Source organism: Taudactylus pleione, unplaced genomic scaffold, assembly GCF_031769625.1.
Source record: "Taudactylus pleione unplaced genomic scaffold, aTauple2 ptg000535l, whole genome shotgun sequence".
In the NCBI taxonomy this organism is placed as follows: domain Eukaryota; kingdom Metazoa; phylum Chordata; class Amphibia; order Anura; family Myobatrachidae; genus Taudactylus; species Taudactylus pleione.
The window spans coordinates 8,339,961-8,356,567 of record NW_028284937.1 but is presented as its reverse complement, the minus strand read 5'-3'; the positions used below and the strand labels follow the sequence as shown (position 1 = coordinate 8,356,567).

General features: G+C 41.6%; 1 protein-coding gene across 1 annotated transcript in view; it reads left to right on the top strand.

Annotated features, from left to right (window-relative positions):
* Window positions 1-16,607, top strand: part of PTPRH (protein tyrosine phosphatase receptor type H) — a 157,262-nt gene that overhangs the window by 128,494 nt on the left and 12,161 nt on the right. Inside the window, exons 12-15 of the mRNA XM_088450970.1 lie at window positions 4,787-5,065; window positions 7,232-7,546; window positions 10,131-10,391; window positions 12,690-12,774. Coding sequence (XP_088307096.1) covers window positions 4,787-5,065; window positions 7,232-7,546; window positions 10,131-10,391; window positions 12,690-12,774 — 940 coding nt within the window. The remainder of the gene's footprint in view (window positions 1-4,786; window positions 5,066-7,231; window positions 7,547-10,130; window positions 10,392-12,689; window positions 12,775-16,607) is intronic.

Here is a 16,607-nt window from a genome sequence, read left to right as displayed (position 1 = left end):
TCTAAAAGAATTTCCATGCCTAATCCAAAATTCCAGGACTGTTTCTTAATCTCCCATGTTTCAGTTTGTGTTTGTTCTTTGTAGCACACTATCCCTGCATCCAACACCTGTTCACTGTCTTGCACCCAGAGACCTGTTTGATGTTTCTTTATGTTTAAAAAGAGGGATTATGTTGTGTTGCTTTAATGTGGTGGGCAGGAAGTTACATCACTGCTCTCCATTTGTTATTTAGGAAGTGCATCTGCAGCCATTATTACACTGTATGATGCAGTGATAAAGACCTACTTCTGCAGTTCTCCAGAGACCTGTGGTGATTTACACACAGACCACTTTGCATGGAATGCTAGGAAGCACTGAGTTATCTGGGATTTCACTTCCTTGTTCCCATGCATCCATTTCAATGAGGCATGGTCAGTGTCCAATATGAATTCTCTACCCAGGAGGAAGTATCTGAATGCCAGAGATACCCATTTGATTGCTAATCACTCCTGTGCCACCATGGAGAATTTCTTTTCCCTTGGTAGAAGTTCACAGCTCAAATAGAGGATGGGTGTTTCTATCCTGTCAATCTCTTACTGAAATCCAGTGCTTGAAGTATTAGTGATGTACACAGAGCTACTTAAAGATCATGGCAGGCAGCCTCTACTGCTTCCGACCACACCAACTTATCTGGACAAGCCTTTTTAAGGAGCAGTTTCTGATAGCCTCCACTTTGTCAACTTGGGGTTTGAGTTCACCTTGTCCCACCACGTATCTCAAGTACTTGACTTCTCATATCACCACTGCACATTTCCTGGGAATGGCAGTCAGACCCTCCACCCCGAGTGATGCTAACACTGCCTCCACCTTGGGTAGATATAACTTCCAGTTCTGGGAGTGAATGACTATATCGTCATCGTATGCAATTGCATACTCCTGGAGCAGCTTCGAGAGCTCATGACCTTCTGAAAGGTGGCAGGATCCCAATGAAGCCTGAAAGGCAGTACCTTATACTAAAATAACCCATCCGGGGTTTAAAAGGCTGTCTTAATGCTGGTGGCATTAGGGGAATCTTCCAGTAACTTTTGGTCAGATCTAATGTGGCAAGGTACTGACTGTTGGCCAAGATCTCCACTAACTCAACAATTCTGGGCATCAGCTATGTGTCTAAATGAGAAATTTTTGCTTAGTTTTCTAAAATCATTGCAGAAACGAATAATCCACTTAGTTACTAACACAAAGGTGCTATTCCAGTTGCTGTTAGATTCCTCCATAACACTGAGGGCCTGATTCAGAGCCGGACGCTCTGACCAGAGTGCTCGATCTGAATCCGTGCCCTCCTACCTAAAAATGGAGGGGCCTCCAGGCCACTCGTATAGCTGTGGGTGACCACCCACAGCATATGCGAGCGGCCAAAAAGATGGTCGCGATGGTCAAGACCATCGCGACCATCGGGCTTGCGACGAGACCCTGCGGTAGGGTCTCGGTGACCACAAGCCCTGGAGTGATTTTGGCTCCCTCACTCCCACTGACATCACTAGTGATGTCAGTGGGGCCGGACCCAGACGGTAGGCGTTCCCGTGGGAACGCCTCCGTCTGGCAGCCACGCCCCCGGCACGCCCACCAAATGGGGTGTGCTGTCAGTCACCATCGACAGCATGCCCCCTTTGGTGCGAGACCCTGAGCGACAGCTTGGCTGTCGCTGTCCGGGTCTCGCGCATGCGCACGACGGAGCTCCCTCCGTCGTGCGCATGCGCATTGGGGTAACATCGACCCGCTTGCGAGCGTGCTGCGCTCGCGAGCGGGTCTGAATGACCCCCTGAGGTCCAGATTGTTTTTAATTTTTCTGTCTCACACCTACAGTATACTGTACACCTAGCTTCAGGAATGTAGTATGGTCTTACTCTCACTACTACCTTTGAAGGTGTAACTATATCATGTTCTTTTTATTAAATCTTTTTATTTAATAATGTAGTATACATAATGAGATTAAATACAAGAGGTTACATGACATGTAAAGTATATTCCAATAATATAAAACATATATAATTTGGCTGGTACAATAAAAGAATGTCATGCTACTGTTTTTGGGTATAATTTTTTGAGTAACTTCAAAATACAGTTACAACAAAAGTATAGTGATGGGTAAGGGATGGGATGGGGAAAGAAGGCACTCAACAACTATCACATATAATGAAGAATGGGAAATATTAGGCAATTAGGAGTTTGGCAGCACTAGAGAGAGCAGTACATCCAGGTACCTCAGAAAACACATCAAGATTCCTCTAAACCATTTTCTCAGTCTGTTGTCTCAGCTCTGGTTATAGATCGTCCCTTATGGGAACTTTGTTTCCTGTACCACTGAGTTTATTAATGCAGTTTGTGGATCCTTCCTCTTATGGGGTCGGGTACAGGATGTTGGCGCTCAGGGTCCATGCGGTCAGATACTGAAACCTGCAGGTAAGTATCCTAACCCTACCCCTATCCCTACCCCTTGTCACAACTCTCGGACGGATAATAGATGCTAGCACATACTTTGGGATTGACGAGACCCAGTCACTACCTACTAACGACACTTCCTGTCAATCACTCTGCGATGGGTCTGCATAGCCGCTGCGATCGCAGTCCCATTCGCAAAGGCTATTTTGTTCATGCGCACTGTGATCCATACGCATGCGCAATATGCAACAATCGGCCGATTGCGTGCATATTAGCGACTGCCTTCCTTGCTGAATCAGGCCCTATGACCAGTCTGAGTCCTAGTTGGGAGGCATGGCACCTTCACCCAAGGTCTCACCAACAAATTATATCCGGAATTGGTTCTGCATTGGAACTTGCGCAGCTTGCCTTTGCCTTATCCCCATCCATTTAGCTGTAGAGGTTTATTCTCCTGAACAGTACTCTGGTTCAGGTTTTGTGACAGAGCATGTCACTTTTTTTCTCTCTTTTCCTCAAGCTTCTCTGTCAAGGCCGGTGATTCAATTACCAGGATGCCGGCCAGACTGTGTCCTGGACGACAGCTAGAAGTGTCTGCCTAGTATTAAAGGGTAGGGCAGTTTTGGGACAACTGCAGCTATTACAGTGACTGTTTATCCTTTTACGAAAACTGGCAAAAGAGTCCTGTCATATCCCTCAGCTGTCCTGTGGACACACATAACTTTTATTTTGGGCAATTTGTGAGGCAGAACATTTGGCAGTATGGATCAGGAAACCAAGGTCAGTTCACTACTCTAATCCACTAGGGCCAGCACCAGAGGGTGATTCACAAAAACAACCAAGCGGAATAAACAGGACTTCCCAGCAAATGGACTTATAGTACAGCTGTTCGGATATGTTGGGTGTGTGCTCCAGCAAGTAATCTATAGGTTTAATTAATGTTGGGCATTTTGCCTGCAAATGTCCAGGTTCTCTTTACTCAAAGCATATTGGACGCACAGCAGTGGGTCCAATATGGCTGGTGTAATCAAGGGGGATGGAGACCCACACTGCGGATCTCCCCTCTATGGTTCCACCAGCCCTAGCTGGTCAAGCCTAGTGATCAACATTAATAAAATACATGGATTGTGATTATAAGGTGTTAAGAATAAATATTACCATAAGAATAAATATTGGATGATGTATGGTATCAATGGTTTTACTGAATTTCAAGCAATAAAATTACATAGATATTCACAGTAAAGGAAAAAAATATATAATGTAATCAGTACAGTATCCAGAAAATTTAGTTTTCTACAGTGCCTGGATGTTAATGATCTAAAACATCCAATCATATATAAAAAAGGGGATAAATAAATCCATAAATGAAACGTATACACAAATGAATAAATCAACATAATTAAGTAAGTATTGGACTTTATTAATGCCGTTTAGTTGCTATTTTGCGGTGCAAGTCGCTTTAGAAAGAATTGCTTTCCAGTCTAATCGTGTGGTTCCAAAGCACAAAAGTTACTTATGTAAAAAGGGGTAACACGATGTAAGTTTAACAACTATAGTAAAAGGCAATAAAATAAACAATAAGTTACAGCCGATACATACGCGTGCGCACTGGTCCCAGTATACAGTCATTCAGTCCAGAAGTCTGCGGTCGCAGTAGTTAAATATAGGCTCTTACCACAACTGAAAAACTGATTGTTGCATGTCTGCACTTTTGAACCTACCAAGTCCACTGGATATATCAGCTTACAATGAAGCACAATATGACTGCATATTAATCAGACTACATAAACTGTGCTAATACAGGATCCAGCTATTTGGGCAAACAAACGTTTACTCTCTTTTTAAAGGTCATTGCTTTATATGTAATCTATTTGCAATTTTATCTATTTAGCACTGTGTGCACACTGTATGCTTTTTAATATGTTCTAAAACTTTTACAATGATTATAGAATACACAAACACGTATTAAAACATCTTTAATAATACATATCTATCATACCTACATGAACTAGTGGTATTATAATATATATCTTTTGCGCCAGCACACCTTGTAATTATAAAAAGTATAGTTTCCTGTAACTTAGAAAGGGGTCACAATTCTGCTGGCACCATTAGAATGTAATACCTTTATAAATATATACTGAATTACCAACTAAGGTGGACCGCAGTAAAAAACACAATTTCATAACATTTGTATATTTCATTGCACTCCATATTTAGCTGAAATTCATTTTTATTACAGTTGCTTATTGGTCAATGTATGATGAAGCATTGTTGCTTCAGTAAGATAATAATACAGTATTTTATGGTTCCCCCACATTAAAGCATTATTATTGCCAGATTTCATCTTTTTTTTGTTTTTATTTTTCAGTGCCAAATAAACCTAAAAGTCTACGTGGAGTTAATTTTGGTGTCTCTGAACTAATTATCAATTGGACATCTCCGGGAGATCCAAATGTACAGTTATACAACTACCAGGTGACATGGATTAATATACAGAATCAGACACAACAACAAAATATAACGGCTACCACTAAAGATACCAACTTTACCATCATGGACCTCTTTCCAGGAAATCTCTACAGTATAACAGTGACATCTGTCATCAGTAACACATTAAGTGCTGATAGTCTTATAAACATGCGAACCAGTAAGTACTTTGCTGCTATTTACTTGACTATGTTTATATATTATATCTCATGTGTGGTGTATGTATTCTTAACATGTTTCCTTGTATTTACCATGTTTTGAAGACAATACAAAAAACATGCCTGTGTATTATGGGCCTGATTCTGTCACAGCTGCAATATGAATGTGAATGGATTACAAAGGAATTCTAAAGCAAAAAAGAGTAGCCATCACAATTATCATCACAATTATGCTACTGTAGGTGTAGGAAATCCTGCTAAATTTGGTGTACAGAGAGCATATGCACATGGGCGTAGCTATAGTGAGTGCAAGGCGGACATTGCTATGGGGCCCAGACGCCTAGGGGGCCCCGGAACCAGCTTATATAGTTGTCTACTAAGTTTCCAAAATTGCCTGCTAAGATACTGCTAAGATATTGGGTCTGGTCCATTGCCTGAGCCTAAAACAGTATACTCGTAGTGGTGGTCTCTATTTCTCTCTCTCAGTAAAATTCCAAACTGATATGAGCCATCTTCCACTCTCCTGTTTCACACTTATCAGTAAGTCCCGCACTGTCAGAGAGTAGGATTCTGCTTGTTTACAGTCGTTGTGAAGCTAGGGTGGGCGGAAATTGAGCTCCGAGGTTAGGACAGTCCCAGAAAAAGATAGTGTAATAAATTACGAAGATCTCTACTGAAAATGGAATGTTCTGCATTCGGAAGTATTCCCCTTGGGTAGGAACTGTTTGGCCCCTGCTCCCTGTGTGGCATAATGTGAACTGGATGCTTTGTGTGGCATAATGTGTACTGGCAGCACTACAATGTGGCATATTTTGAACTGGGGAGATTACAATGTGGCATAATATGAACTGGTGGCACTGTGTGGTATAATGTGAACTAGGGCACTTCTAAGGGGCATAAAATGAACAAGGGCACTACCAGGGCCGTAACTTGGGTAGTGCGACCTGTGCATTGGCACAGGGCACCGCAGGGCAGGGGGTTCTGTTTGGGACTGTCACCTTTCCTGTTTATTATAATTCTCACTTACAGCTTCCTCTTCTTTTATCCCCAGCATCTCCTGGCCTCCCCTATCTCTTCCCTGGCTCTTCCCCATGAGGCCATGGCCCTTTTTCAGGTTCACTATCTTATGTCCCTATTTAAAAAATGGAGGGGGCACCTATGCATTTTCTGGCACCAGGCACCAAAAAGTCTAGTTATGGCTCTGGGCACTACTATCGGGCATAGAATGAAAAACATCCATTTTTAGAGAGGTGTCTCTCTGAATACATTGGGATTGGGGAGGGGCTCTTCCAAAATGTTGCTATGGGGCCCACAAAGTTCCTGGCACACCCCAACACATCCACAGGACAACTTGCATTGTTGCATCCCATTTACCACCCAGAAACGCCCATTTAGTGTCTGCAGAGAAACTGCTGAGATACATGGAACTCAAGATTTCACAAAGTCACAAAGATGCGTATGCAGCTCGGGATGCATGCGCAGTAAAGAAAACAAATCACTAGATGTGGCCATATATGAAGTTTTCTGCACCTCGGAATCTTTCCCTATGTATCTACTGTATGTTTTGTGGAATTTATGAACCCTTTGCTAAAAACCAATAAAGCCACCTATGGACACTAAGGAGTAGAAGCCATAGAACAGCAGTTGAACAAGCCAGACATTTGGGCATGATTGCGTTTCTTTTTGGTGTTTTTTTTTTACAATTTGATGCCAAAAAGAGAACTTTTTGAAGACAACTTTCTGAAAGACGATGGCCCAAAGCCTGCAATTGCGGGGACCGGGGGAATTTTGGCGATATAACCGTTAGAGATAAAATGTTAGTTTGTTTTAAGGAAAAAAACATTCTGGTTTAAATCTAGCCAAGACAAAACGTGAATTTGGGTAAAATATACTGGCAAAAAATAAGATAGCCTGTGATTTGAAAGCACCAGCTCAATTTATACAATCACGTTGGTGCTCGCAAATCTCTGGCCATTTGTACCAAAATATTTTTCTCTACTTTTAACACATTTAACCATTATTTTGATGACTGCAAAACACCATACTATAGACACCAACATGTCTCAATCATACAGTTAATTAATTATGGTTCAAGTTTACAGTAAATAACAATTTGACTCTTTTTTTTTTTTTTATATTTCTTTTTTATTTATTTATTTTTTTCTTAGACCCAGTCGCTGCTAAGACCTTGACCGTCAGTAACATAACCAACACCAAAGCTACTTTGCAATGGATTCTCCCTGATAATTATAACAATAGTTATCAGAGTGGGTATGAGATTGAGTACCAAATAAAAGGAGGAATAGTGCAGAGCATAAACATCGCAAACACCAGCTGTGTCCTGGAGAATTTGGTACCTGGAAATCAATATATTTTCACAGTAATAACCGTTGCGAGTACTGCAGTCCCTGGAAGAAGACGTCGCTCAGTTTCACCTGACATAGTAACGCGTAGTACTGGAACAACTACACAAGATGAGACAGGTATGCTTTTCAGGGTTTGCTCATCTTTTGTGTCATACAAGTGGTTCCATTGAAGTGGCCAAGAGAAACTGTATATGAAAATGCATGTAGCCATAGGCTAGTTTCACACCTGCCGGTTTTGGACGGCCGGGAAAGAACCTGGCGGTAGCCGGACGTGTCGATTCAGGCACTCAGTGCCTTTCACAAGCAGCGGCTTTGAGCAGCTTTCAATGTGTTTTTTTTTTTTTATCTATTGTGCATGCGCAGCAACAGGTGCTGCCCCACGAGCCCGGCCGGCACAAGCCAGTGTGTGTGAAAGGAAACATTGTTTCTTATACACCACTGGCATGCAGGGATGGCACGGGCACTGCACGGCAGCCGTCCTGCTCAGTGGATGCTCCCGGGTGTTACACGGCAACCGGGCCGTGTGAAAGGATCCACTGCTTCCCTGTTTTGCTGGCTAGTTTCGCACTTGCCGGTTTTGTCCAGCCCGTTTTCTTTCCGGGTGTGAGAAATAGTGGTGGCTGAAAGCAGGTGCCTTCTTTCACACAGCACGGGTACGGCATGGTCGCCGTGTTACAATGGGAATATCCACTGTGCAGAACGGCTGCCGTGCCGTGTCCGTCCCGTCCCTGCACGCCAGTGGTTTAAAGGAAACAATGTTTCCTTACACACATGGGCTTGTGCCAGCCGGGCTTGTGCAGCAGCTGCTGCTGCGCATGCCCAATAGAAAAAAAAACAAAACACTTTAAAAGCGGCTCAAAGCCGCTGCTTGTGAAAGGCACACAGTGCCTGAAAAAACCCAACCGGCTACCGGCAGTTTCTTGCCCGGCCGGTCAAAACCGGCAGGTATGAAACTAGCCATAGGGATCATTGTCCGAGGAGTAGACACAGCTGGCCACTTGGGAAGCTGGGTCAAACTCCTATGCCATCAGGCCCCAACCCCATCATGGGAAATGTGAATCGCGGGACTGAGAAGAGAGATGTGGGACTAAACGACACAGGTTTTGTGTCCTTTAGCCCTGCCCCCTCCATGCGGAGCCATGATTCCTGGCAATCACCTCCCAATTCTGCCCACTTCACTAGGAAGTGAGAGGGGTGCGGGAGATCCGGACACTCTTCCGGGGCTGCGGGGGGCTACCCTAAAATGTATAACCCCCTCCTTCACTTATTTTATGTCATCAATTAGAAAATTGTACAATATGAACATATTATTTCTTTGCCGTCAGTCATACACAGCACTGTGGGGGGCAATGATTATTAGTCCCTGTAATGTTTTATATAATTTTTTTTTCTTTGCAAAAAAAAAATCACTTATCATCAGGGCAGCTTAACAGGTACTGTGGCAATAAAAGTACTGCAACACTACTAAATAGGTTTCCCCTTGGCAAAGTCATAAGGAATCTTGCCAGTCATAACTCCAATCACGAATAGGGAGATGTCATATGTGAAGCAATAGGGCACTTTGATAAATAGGAGATTGTTTTGATTACTTTGAGCAAGATCATGGCAGCACCAAGAAGGAATGGTTGTTAAATTTAGAGAAGTCATAATATGTTTTCCATTAAACTATAAATATTATGTGGGCACTAGGGCTGCTGTACAAATGCCTCCAGAAATCCCTTATATCTTTGTAGCGGCTTACAGTACAATGAGGTTACCAACGCTCTTCTCATGAAAGACTGATAGACATTTCAGCTGCGTAAGTTATTTGCAGGCCCAGGATGGTGTACATTATCAATAATATTTTGGTTCCAAAGAGTTGAACACTCAATGGGAATGTCTGATAGGGGAATACATAGATTTGGAAGGTAGAATATGGGGAAGGTATAATAATAGTGGAAGTTGTCGAAATGACTGAAGAGCTGACGACCACAGCTGACAATGTTACATAAAGGTATTAAAAGGTTTGAAGTATAATATTGTTGAGTATATTGTGTTATTTTTTGTTTTAGCAGTTTTTCATCTATTTTCTTTAGTTTGGAACTTAAGCTGGGTGCACACTATATGATATATCATTCCAACGTGGATGGGAATGATATATCGTACACATCGAATAGTGTGTATGTCCGATCCATCATTCGCGACAGTCGTTCATCACATTCGTCCCATCTGCTGTTCTGCATGACAGTTGGGATGATGCAATGAATGATGCATTGTTGCGACAAGCAGCATGTAACCACATATCACCCCATTGCACACCGGATCGTGCAGGATGTACGGCGTACGCTATGGATCGTTGCATCGCATCGTACCATCGCTAGTTGGCACCATCATATTGTGTGTACCCAGCTTTAGGTCCGAAATATTTATTAAAAATGATTCTAGAATTGTAAATACAATCTGGTTTATAGCATAACACACATTTTCAGGTCAATGCTTATGTCACACCATGGCATGTAATTCTGGAGGTAAAATCCAACATTTGATTCCATAGTCCAAACGTTTATTGGTAGATTAATTGGCTCCTTATTACAATTGGCACTGCTTTGCCTTTGTGTGCCACGGGTAGGAGAATTGTATTGTAAGCTCCACTGGGGCAGTGGCTGCTGCTGATTTCAATATAAAAAAAACATGCTAATAATTTGTATTTTCTCTTTCTCAGTCCCCAATCCTGTCGTGGGACCACATTGCAGTAAGGTGGATGGGTACCAGATAAAAGTGACATTCAAGTGTCCCTATGGCAACTATTCTTTATTTGAAGTTTCCGTCAACAGTAAAAGCAACACAAACACAAACAGCTGTACTAACGATGTGATCATATCAAATCTGCAACCTGCTAATAGTTACAAAATTAGCATCAGGACCTTGGCTATTCAAAAGACATCCATCACTGAACTATTAGAGTGCAGCACCGACAGTACAGGTACAGTGAGCATGTGCTATTATTACAGATATTGTATATTCATGCCAACTAACTCTGTAAACCGCTGGTGAGAAGTGGGAAATATTTTATATTTATGGAGCACACTCAAAGAATGAATGATTATATTAAAACATACCTATTATTAGTTCTAAAATAAAAAGGTGTCAACAGCCGATGAAAAATAAAGATAGATGTAGGGGGAACGCCTTTGTGAAATAACTTTATAATACATAGGTGAAAGTCAGTCTCCTATTTATCATACTCTATGGGGCATATCAAATTAGCCGTGGGTTTTACCCTGCCCCTGTATATGTATGAAATGACTGACATCAATAATTGCCTATAAAGAAGGCACACATATAATGACAAAACAAACATACGAGGTATGTCTATTAAATAACGAGACTGATTAAATAGCTCATCTTTATTTATTGGTATTACAAATGTAATGTTTGTCCCCTTCAATCTACTCCCCATTTGCACTAATACATCGCTGTAGTATTGTTTTCCACTGGTCGGAGACATGGAGCAAATCAATTTCTGTTAGTTGTTTCAACATATCTGCCGTTTTCTTCTTTACAGCTTCAACTGATTCAAAATGTGTCCCTTTAAGCACTGATTTAACTTTTGGGAAAAGATAAAAGTTGTAAGGTGCTAAATCAGGCGAATATGGAGGATGTTCAAGTGTAGTAATAATGTGATTATCGGTCAAAAACTGCTTCACAGAAAGTGCTGTGATCAGACACATTGTCCTGGTGAAGAATGAAACCATTTTTCCACAGTTGCGGCCGTTTCTTTCTGACTCTTTCTCTCGGCTTTTTCAAAACTTCCTTATAATAATGCTGGATAACTGTTCTGCCTTCTGGAACCCATTCTTGCAAAATTACACCCTTTTAAACTTCGCATTTTTTCGTCACTCTACAAAAAACAGAACCAAATTAAATAGCGACTCACAATCAACTGAACGTCATAGAGTGTCGGTGCTTGTCATGCAGGTTCAGACAAGTTCAAGGTTACTATGTATGTATTTAGAACCGGTTCTGACTGCTTTGTTTACTAGGTGGAATCACAGTCTCGTTATTTTATAGACATACCTCATATATGAGGAAATATGTGATCAATATAAGTGATGTGTTTAGTGAGAGATGGCGAAAATATACAAACAAGACATGAAAGAACATCATTTAAAAAAAAAAAATACAATTTAAAAGCCACACCATCTGCTCATTCTTATAGTCTATAATGGCATGAATTGCAGGTGATATACCATTCAGGAGTAAAACAATCAGGTCATATTAATGACCAACGTCATAGCATAGCCTTCAGAATACATTTCAGGAAACACCGGTTACTACTGAGAGGTGCTGCTGTGACACAGACACATGATGTTGCTTTAGTCGGTAGCATGTGAATGCATGTAGACTGGGGAAGCATCATTCCCATTAATTAAGACTTGGTCACAAAAATTGCTTTGAGAATGTCCAGGAGGTGAGTGGCGAATGTTAACCCCTTAATGACCGGGATACCTTGTACAGTAGCTTTATTTTGTCCGCATTTTACCATTTGCGCTATGTGCTGGTTGATTTTTATTTTTTTTTCGGTTAATTTAATATTGTGCATTGCGGGGACTGACAGTGCTTTCTTCTGGTAGCATTTTAAGTGGTTTTCATATTTTATAATAATAAAAGCTAAAATAAATGAAAATCAAAATAAAATAAACCGTGATAATCAAATGAAAAATACACTAATTATAGTCAAGCAATTAATGCTACCCTAAAAATATGTCCTTCAATTTGTATTTCTCCTGTTTACTTTGTCTTTTTAATATGTTTCATTTTCTTTAGGGAATGTTTGCATTTTTTTGTTATTTCTATTCCTAGACCTAATAGATCTTTTGGGGCACTACAAAGAAATGTTTTCTTTGGGGGAAAAAAAGGTTTATTGGTGTTGGTCAATTATATATATATAATACACATACTGTAGGTAATCAATAATGAAACATTAAACATTGAAATATTACAAGAGTTCTGTAGACCTAATGGTGAGAATAAGAGCAAGCAAGAAATGATATAGCTGGTCAATAAATATTGTAATAATATAAGTCATGTAAATAGCAACATATACATTTACATAATTACAACAGTCTCTATGGTCTAACCCTAATGCTAATGCTATTATAATGATGCAGACATTTCTCTGTCTCCATGAAGGAAAGTGTCCATACAGTTTGATACATGAGGCTCGGAAGAGGGATGATTTGGGGAGCTCTGCACACTAATTTTCTTCTTTTGTCACCAGGCGTTATTGTTGGGTCCATATTTGGCGTCTTATTATTTCTTCTTCTCATTGGACTTATTGTGTTTTTCGTTATGAAGAAGAGAAGGTAAGACATGGCTTTATTTAGGTAGTAAATTGCTTTATATAACCATTTAAAAAAAAAATTATTTCACAAATTTTAGAGGGGAGCTAAAGATATAGGGGCTAGTTAAGAGTCGCACGCAAAAGCGCCCGCAGCAAGATCTATTGGCGGTAGTCCGTCTGCGGGTTCATGCAAATGGCATACAGACTCAGGTGTACATGCGTGCGGCCCAATGTGCAAGGACTGAGACGCCCACTTTTAGCTCCTGTGCACCATTGAAACTTGCGCCAGTCCTATGGCAGGTGCAGATTCTCTGTGTGACCACGAGCCTCCTATGCCTGCGCCTGTACAACTGGCACTGCAGCCACTTTTTGCGCATGCACAATTGCAAACAATCGCTCGACTACGTAAACATCGGCAGTTCGAGTGGATTGTCTGCGACTCACAATCAGGCCTATAATATATGCTGATCTAATATCAAAAGCTTGCAAGTGACACTAAAGCTGGCCACACATCTAAAGATTATCTGTCCAACCATCCAACTAGTTGATTGGTTGGAATGAAAATCTGGTAAGGTATGAAAGCAAATGACAATTAGCAATTTGCTCCCAAACGCCGGAAAATGGACAAAAACTGTTGTTTGGACAAATTGTTTAGATCAAACAGTTAACAAACTTGTCTGAACGACCATTTTCATCTGTTTTCTGGCATTTGGTGCAAATTGCTGATCATCATTTACTCCATACCTTACCAGATTTTCATTCCAACCAATCAACTAGTTGGCTGGTTGGACAGATAATCTTTAGATGTGTGGCCAGCTTTAGAAATATATACAGTACCTCCCAACTTTGCAATGAATTGGGGCATGACCATGGCCCCTCCCTTCAAACCCCCATTCATTGCTGTGCACACCAGTCAGCACCTGTACACTTTTGCTATATGCAGAGCAGTGTAAATGGAACATACCTCCCACCATTCAGGCAGTGGGAAAAAGGTGCCGACAGTGGGAGCGGAACTGTCCACTCAGCACAATGGGGAACCATGAAAATGCACACATGCAGAATGTTCTCATACCACAGGAATTAAAGGCACTGTCACTTTTATGCAACCCCCTCTTTATACACTGCACAACCTGCCATGTCGCTAATTACATCGGATCAGTATAGCACTACTGCATTGTGCACACCATGTCTGCCTACACATAAATAGTACCGTAAGTTTATAGCAAAGTCCTGGAGGAGTGACTCTCTTCCCTATATACTACATTGGGGAGAAGGGACAACCACTTAAAAAATGTTTGACATTGTACGTAACCTTGTCATCTATTTATACAAGAGAACATTTGCATTAATTTGACATAAGGTGGGATCTGAGATTAATCTATGGAAGTACATATAATGGGTAATTAGAACATGATTAAACAAATACTATGACAAATATTTTATTTATCAGGTCTATATCAAACATATTCATATAATTATTTTTTCCCCCATTCTTATACGTACTTAGTAAAATAGTTTGATGTTTTGTTTTTGTTGAAAACAAATATAATAACCTTTAGCTTTAATAGCTGGTAAATATAACCCTAACCTGACTGTTTCCGCAGCTGTTGAGGAACTCTGCACGCTGGGTTTTATGTGCATGTATGGGATTTATTGCCCAGGAGGCTTTGGAACTTTGTAATATGGACCACAATATTTACATTTATCTTAAGTTCAACCTAAAAATAGCATCCGTTCATCATTAGATTTTTATCTAGCAATGATCCTCACAGTAATTGTAAGAGGAGACAATGGGGGTCATTCAGACCCAGTCGCAAGCGCTGAGCGCTCGCAACCAGGTCGATGTTCCCCCACTGGGCACGCGCACGTCGGAGCCGGCTCCGACATTCGTATGCGCGAGACCCGGCTAGCGACGGGCGCTCCGTTGCTAGGGGTCTTGCACCATTTGGGAGGCGGGCAGGGGGCATGGCCAGCCAAACGGAGGCGTTCCCGTAGGAACGCTTGCCGTTTGGGGGCGGCCCCACTGACATCACCAGTGATGTCAGTGGGGAGCTTCCTGCTCGATTAGAGCAGGAAGCTCCCTGGGGCTTGCGAGTGCCGAGACCCAACCTTAGGGTCTCGCCGCAAGCCCCGATGGTCGCGATGGTCTTGACCATCACGACCATCACCCTGAAGGTTTTTTGTTTTTGTTTAGACTACCCTTTTACAGATAAGAGGTCGCTTACAAAATTGCTTTAATTGTAATATTTTAAAACCAGCTTGAATTGATCGGCTTTCTTAAGGTGATGCTACAACATTTTAAATTGGACTTTGACACATCCATTACAAAACAAATATACCTGCTTTAGCCTCTCCCTTGTAGAAATATTGTTGTGCTCTCATGTACAATTCAGAATTTATCTGAGGCTTGATGCTGCAAAGCCAGCCCTACACCGTGCACATCTACTGTTTTTCTCCACCAGTAAACATGATTCTCTTGTTGAAATGCAGAAGAACTGATTTACTAAGTGCACAAGATACGCACCTCAGATAGGTTCAGTTTGCCTATCTGCAGGCCCGGCAATAGACTAAGGGTACACCTGTACCAGGCCCCAAGGTCCAGACTGGCACAAAACGAGGCTGCAGACGGCAGACTCACTGCTCCAGCCAGAGCGCTGCGGCCACCGTTCCCTTGTAGCCTGGCCTGTGCAGTGCTGGGCTCTTCCAGGTGGCTCAGATGCAGCCTGGGCCAGGAGTGGCCTTTCAGTCAGCAACATAGCAGCGCAACATGAAAGGTCACGTCGCCGCACATCATCCCCCCCCCTGTCAGGCAGGCTTCGGTTGTGAGTAAATTAATTATGTAACACTGCAGTACTACTGATACTTAGGGGTATATTTACTAAAGGTCGATTAACATCAATGTTGTGTTTCTGGAGCTAAATCACACATTTACTAACAGACAATTTTTTATTTCGTTTTTTAAGTATTAGTAAATGTGTGATTAAGCCTCAGAAATACAACATCAATGTTAATCAATTTTGATCAATTTTAAATCGAATAAAATCGACTTTTAGTAAATAAACATACCCCTTAGGGTGAGTTTCCATCTGAAACCAGGCTCACAGTGATGTAAAACATCACTGCCAAAGTCGAAAAAAAATACTGTCAATATTACAGAGATACAGTATTGCCAATTGTTGGCTGAGTTGACAACTATTTCAGACCCTGCACTGGGCTCAGTACTGCATTATAGTGGTTCATTGTCCCCTACTATAGAAATACAATTTATTGTATTGCCACCTATCTCTGCTGCTTGCAGCAGAGGAATACATCCTGCAAATTGGGATAAACCTGCAGATCATCAGATGGCAGAACAGTCCTCTTAAATCGGTATTGTCCCACCGAACGCCACGACTGTGAGTTATGCATGTTTCTTCTACTAAATGTGAAGGTTGGGCAGATAGATTTGTTTCTCAATCAGTACTAGCAAAAGGGGCAGATTCAATCTATGTTAAATGCACTCTCTGGAGCTTAACGCACAGGGAGATCTACAGATTCCAACACTTATCGCAGAATCTAAGCTACTGCATGCTACCCGTGGGGGAAATTGACTAATAATTAAATTGCTCTGGGTGTTAAACCCGTAGCTTTACCTGCGCGGTAAACACCGTGGATAATTGTGTCCACATGTATCTTCTTTTTTAGTGTCTAGTCTGAATCTTATATATAAATTTATTGGCCTGTTTGTTTGTCTGTCTATTCTGTTATGCATTCGGACACCCCTGCACCGATTGGGATGAAACTAACGAGAAGCGGTCCAATTGGATCCCAGCCAGGTTTTAGGGGGGATTAGGATCTCGGTTGGATCTCCAGTTG